Below are 4,431 nucleotides of genomic sequence, written 5' to 3' on the forward strand. Positions count from 1 at the left end.
ACATAGAGATATTACGGTAAATTTTTTATTTTCTAATAATAGATTTTAATATATTATATTTCTAATTCATTTAATTTGTGAATAAATATTTACTTGACGAGATTAACTTTTGTATTTTTTTATAACTAAAATTGATGAAAATATGTGATATATATATATATATATATATTATTTTATAATTCATATTTAAAATTCGTGGTTATCCTTTTTTATTTCTAAAACTTAAACATAGATTCTCTAATATGTATTACATTATATTCAATATTTATTTGTGAAAATATTGTGATATATTAATATACCTAAACCCAAATTTGAGTTTAATTTATTAAAGCTCATAAGCTATTTTATATTTGAAAGGAATAATTCACAGTTGGCTAAAAACACAAATAAAATCATAAAAACAGTCAATTGAGGTATGTTGTTGGGAATATGATAGGCTCGTCGATCTTGAGCAGTCCATCCCTTATGATTTAGGTGGAGAATCGTAATAAGTGAGAGAACGATCAATGGTCAGTATTTGAAGGATGAAGAAAATTATAATGAAGGAGAAGAAAGAGGGTCAATTAGTTATAGACGGTCTATCTTTTTTTCGATATTGATTGAAGTATTAATAGTGGTTAGTGTATGTATCAGTCGTATGATCATGATGACTATTTATAGATAGACTGTAATAGAAAGATATGATGGTTGAACTTTGGATTTCGTCCTGTAAGTCACGTGAACATGTCAGGGATATTGTTTGGGTCTCGTTTATGATTGTAGTTAACTTAAGAATATGTGTTTGAAAAACACGAGTTTATAGGGATTTCATCAAACGAAAAGATCTATATAAAGACCATCGATGAAGTACTAGAAGATCTCTTATATAAGAGAATTGGTAATTTTCGGAGGTTGTTCTCCGAAAATAACAATAAAGTCGAAAGTATTGCCTGTTTAGAATCAAGCTATTTTGCTTTACCTATGGTCGTTTTTAAAAGCTTTATGGTCAATCATTGTCTATATCTTGAATATAATTATATATATGTTTGTCATTTCTTTCGCTTACTTCCAACACAATATATAAATTTAGGGGCTGTTTGTTTACGGTTGAATAGAACCATTCAGTGCTGAATGCTGAACCGTTTAATATTCAGCGTGTTTGATTCTCACTCTGAATGAAGACCATGCTGAATGATTCAACAAAACACTGTTGTATGATTCAACAAAACGCTGCTGAATGATTCAACATTAAAGTATATTATAAATGATTCAGAACCATTATCAAACATCATGTTACATTCAGAGCTAATTCATACAGAGCATTTGAATCATTCAGATCATTGAATCATTCAACGTTTAATAATTCTGATTTATTCAAACAACCCTTAGTTATCATCAAAACGTAGGGTTTGGTGATATCCGGTCGGTATCTAATTTTTCATATTTCGCACACCAACTTGTCATAAATTTCACAGTGAAGGGCCAAGCAAAAAGGAGAAGGCTGTTGATATCGTTGGTCTAATTTTATGGAATTTGTTTGATTAAAATAAGATGGCACGTGGGTCCATTTCACCGCACACGATCATCATGTTTTGAGCACTAACTTGATAATTTGCATTATCGTTTTATCTTAAAAAAAACCATAAAATTTAACATATAAAGTAGAATGCATATGGGATTTCAGGCCCGCATAGACCTTACATAGCTGTGACAGTGATCATCATCGTCTTTGTCGTGGCCTTTCAAAAACGCTTCTTTTTCAACCTCTTTCTGCTACTCACAGAAATCCATTGATGACTAATATAAAAAAGAGGAAAAGTGAAAGAAAAAACAATCATACACACACAGTTTTTGGTTTAGGGTATTTTTTTGAAGTCAAACGTTTTCCGTTGAAGGAGGCAAAAGTGGCTGAGTGAGGGATGTCGTCTTGATATGGCTGGGTGCTCTGCTGTTGCCATGCCCCTGAGTTGACTGGATTGCAGCCTTTTCTTGAGCTGCGAATTTTCTTTCTTCGCTTTTACCATACAAAACTAGGTACAATCCCGTTATGATCAACACTGCCCCGATGATACTGTGGATTACCAAAAGGAAGCATTGTTAAATGTATGACGGATATATATTTTGATCCTACGGTTGGGGTTGCTGATAATTGATGAGTTTCTTAAACAAAGGGGTTGCAGAGATAATTAATGTTGAGAAGAAAAGGACCCACTTACCCTCCCAAATAGAACTCTTCCCCTAAAGCAATGGAAGCCATAATAGCGACAACAAGAGTCTGAACAGGTTGATAAACAGCAACGAAGACAGGGCCACCTCTGTCGATGCACCATATCTGTACAGCGAATGCAATCCCCGATGCCACTACTCCCTGCATTTTCCACACTAAAGTTTTAGGTCTTCTTTCCCACTTTTTCTCTAACGTACTACTAAAATATTTTAGAACACAAGGGTTATATTTCATGAACATGAGATGTGTGGTGAACTACACATCCGATCAAGGAAGAAAATTTTGTGAATGGTTTGACTAAATTAGGGATTGGTGAACTACTGACCGCATAGAGAATAGTGAAGACTTCGCCGCCGGAACGGAAAATCCAAGCTTGAGCGTCGCGCTCGAAGACTGCCGCAATGATGAGGAACTGAATAAGGCCAAAGAAACATGTATAGGAGGTGACGGAGAGTCTAGCTGGGTACTTCTTCAGCACCGGTGCTTGCAACACCAGCCAGCCGGACCAGGACAAGCAATGGCCAATCAGATACAAACAACCAAGTGTCCGGTTCTTTCCCTTTGCATCTCCCAACGAAACAAACAACGGTGTGGGTCTATTTAGCGGTGGAGTTGGGCTGTATATGGTTGGACCTTGGTATAGAGTTATCACTGATGCTCCAGCCACACAAAAAACCGTTCCTATAACCTTCGATATCCCATCTCTTCGATTTAGCCTCACTTTCTCTATTCTGAAGAAGAAAAAAAATAGATAACCATCAAACACTGCATTCCATCTCATGTATATAATATGAGGAATTTGTGGGATTACCCAAATATGGTAGCCATTAGAAAGGTAATGGCTGGAACAGAGTTTTGAATTGCAGATGCAAAGGTTGGTGATGTGTTATCTAAGCCAAGCAAATAGAAACCTTGATTTGCTGTTATTCTGTCATATAAAAAGGCAATAGGATAAGTTAGTTAATTTTGCTTTATTATACTAACCATGTTAGCGTGTAGACTGTATAGGATATGATGCGTACCCAACAAGAGCGAGGAGGAAGAACTGTACAAGAAAATTTAGAGTAATGCCTGGTCGGTCCTTCCTGGACAAAGTAGAAATGTGTGGAAAATAAGTTAGGGTTTTAGTACCTACAAAAATAAGATTCAGTAATAAGATAATGCTTGTATTAAATGGTTTACTTTTCAAGAAAATATGCAAACGGAACGAGTAGAAGGAAAGCAATGATGTTCCTATAAACTGGGAAGACGAGTTTGCTGACGCCCATGTTAAGGGCAGCTCGAGAAACCACATGGAAACCTGCATAACCAAACTGCAAGGCCAACATGGCCATATGCAGCTGGAGCCTTTCAGGAACTGAGCACCACATCCTCATAGCGGAGGCTGAACCACCTGCATCAGCCATTGAAGCAAGCTCGAAATTTTTACGAGAGATGAAAGGAATTAATGAAGAGGAGGATGGGGAGCTAGGGAAATGAAATGGTGGTATATATATAAATATAAAGGAGATATTAATGGGGGTGGTCTGGTCCACAGTGAGCCTAAAAAGACGTTATGTCAACTGGTACTACTTCAAATGTTTTGGGGTTGTCTCCCACATTCTTCCCTATTCCACCCTCTCCTTATTAGCTGACATGACAGCCCCAATCGCGCTTCTACTGCAACAACATGAACAGAAAGTGACGAAGAAAAAGAAGAAGAAATGATTATTCACTATACACTATTAACTCACAGGTTCTGTTTTTGGCAGCATGCCGTTAATGATGTAGAGTAAATTACACGGGTGATTATTTAACTATTATCTCCTTTCATTTTAGCCATATGTTTTGATTTCAACCATCTAATTATTTAAATACTTTAATCAGATCATTAGTAGTTAATATTTAATGGATACGATGATGATAGCTAATAAAATTAACATAATTATATATTTGATCATCAATATTTAAATATTTTATTAATTTATTCTTTATTTTAATTCGATTAAATAAAATTAATATCTTATTAGATGATATTACGTGTCACCATATAATTTAAGTTTATTTTATTAGTTATAATTATATTTCTTACCCAATCAGGTGGTGACCTCGGTCCTTAGGGGAGTTAGCTGCGCCAAAACCAATGGGCAAAGCTGCATATTTGGTAATGATTGACAACAATTGTTATATAACCTATTATTACTAAAGGCATAAGAGAAAAGATAATGTGATCATAGGGGGAATCG

The 4,431-nt window shown here is 35.3% G+C and overlaps 1 protein-coding gene across 1 annotated transcript; it reads right to left on the reverse strand.

Annotated features, from left to right (window-relative positions):
• Positions 1–1,676: 1,676 nt before the first annotated feature.
• LOC120183630 (protein WALLS ARE THIN 1-like) lies at positions 1,677–3,687 on the reverse strand. Its single transcript, XM_039188306.1, has 6 exons — positions 3,389–3,687; positions 3,229–3,291; positions 3,018–3,134; positions 2,532–2,937; positions 2,196–2,347; positions 1,677–2,050 (listed from the first exon to the last, which is right to left on the reverse strand). Exons 1-6 carry the CDS (start codon positions 3,610–3,612, stop codon positions 1,855–1,857), a joined length of 1,158 nt encoding a protein of 385 aa, XP_039044237.1. The 5' UTR covers positions 3,613–3,687; the 3' UTR covers positions 1,677–1,854.
• Between the last annotated feature and the right edge of the window lie 744 nt (positions 3,688–4,431).

Source organism: Hibiscus syriacus, unplaced genomic scaffold (assembly GCF_006381635.1).
Source record: "Hibiscus syriacus cultivar Baekdansim isolate YM2019G1 unplaced genomic scaffold, ASM638163v2 tig00003725_pilon, whole genome shotgun sequence".
Lineage (NCBI taxonomy): Eukaryota > Viridiplantae > Streptophyta > Magnoliopsida > Malvales > Malvaceae > Hibiscus > Hibiscus syriacus.

Bases quoted from the DNA above. Each gene is read 5' to 3' on its own strand.
- LOC120183630 (XM_039188306.1), bottom strand. From the start codon at position 3,612: ATGGCTGATGCAGGTGGTTCAGCCTCCGCTATGAGGATGTGGTGCTCA. The intron at 2,938-3,017 runs GTAATCCCACAA...TTTCTTCTTCAG, and splicing joins CTAATGGCTACCATATTTGG to AATAGAGAAAGTGAGGCTAA. The intron at 2,051-2,195 runs GTAAGTGGGTCC...GGTAATCCACAG, and splicing joins GAAGAGTTCTATTTGGGAGG to TATCATCGGGGCAGTGTTGA.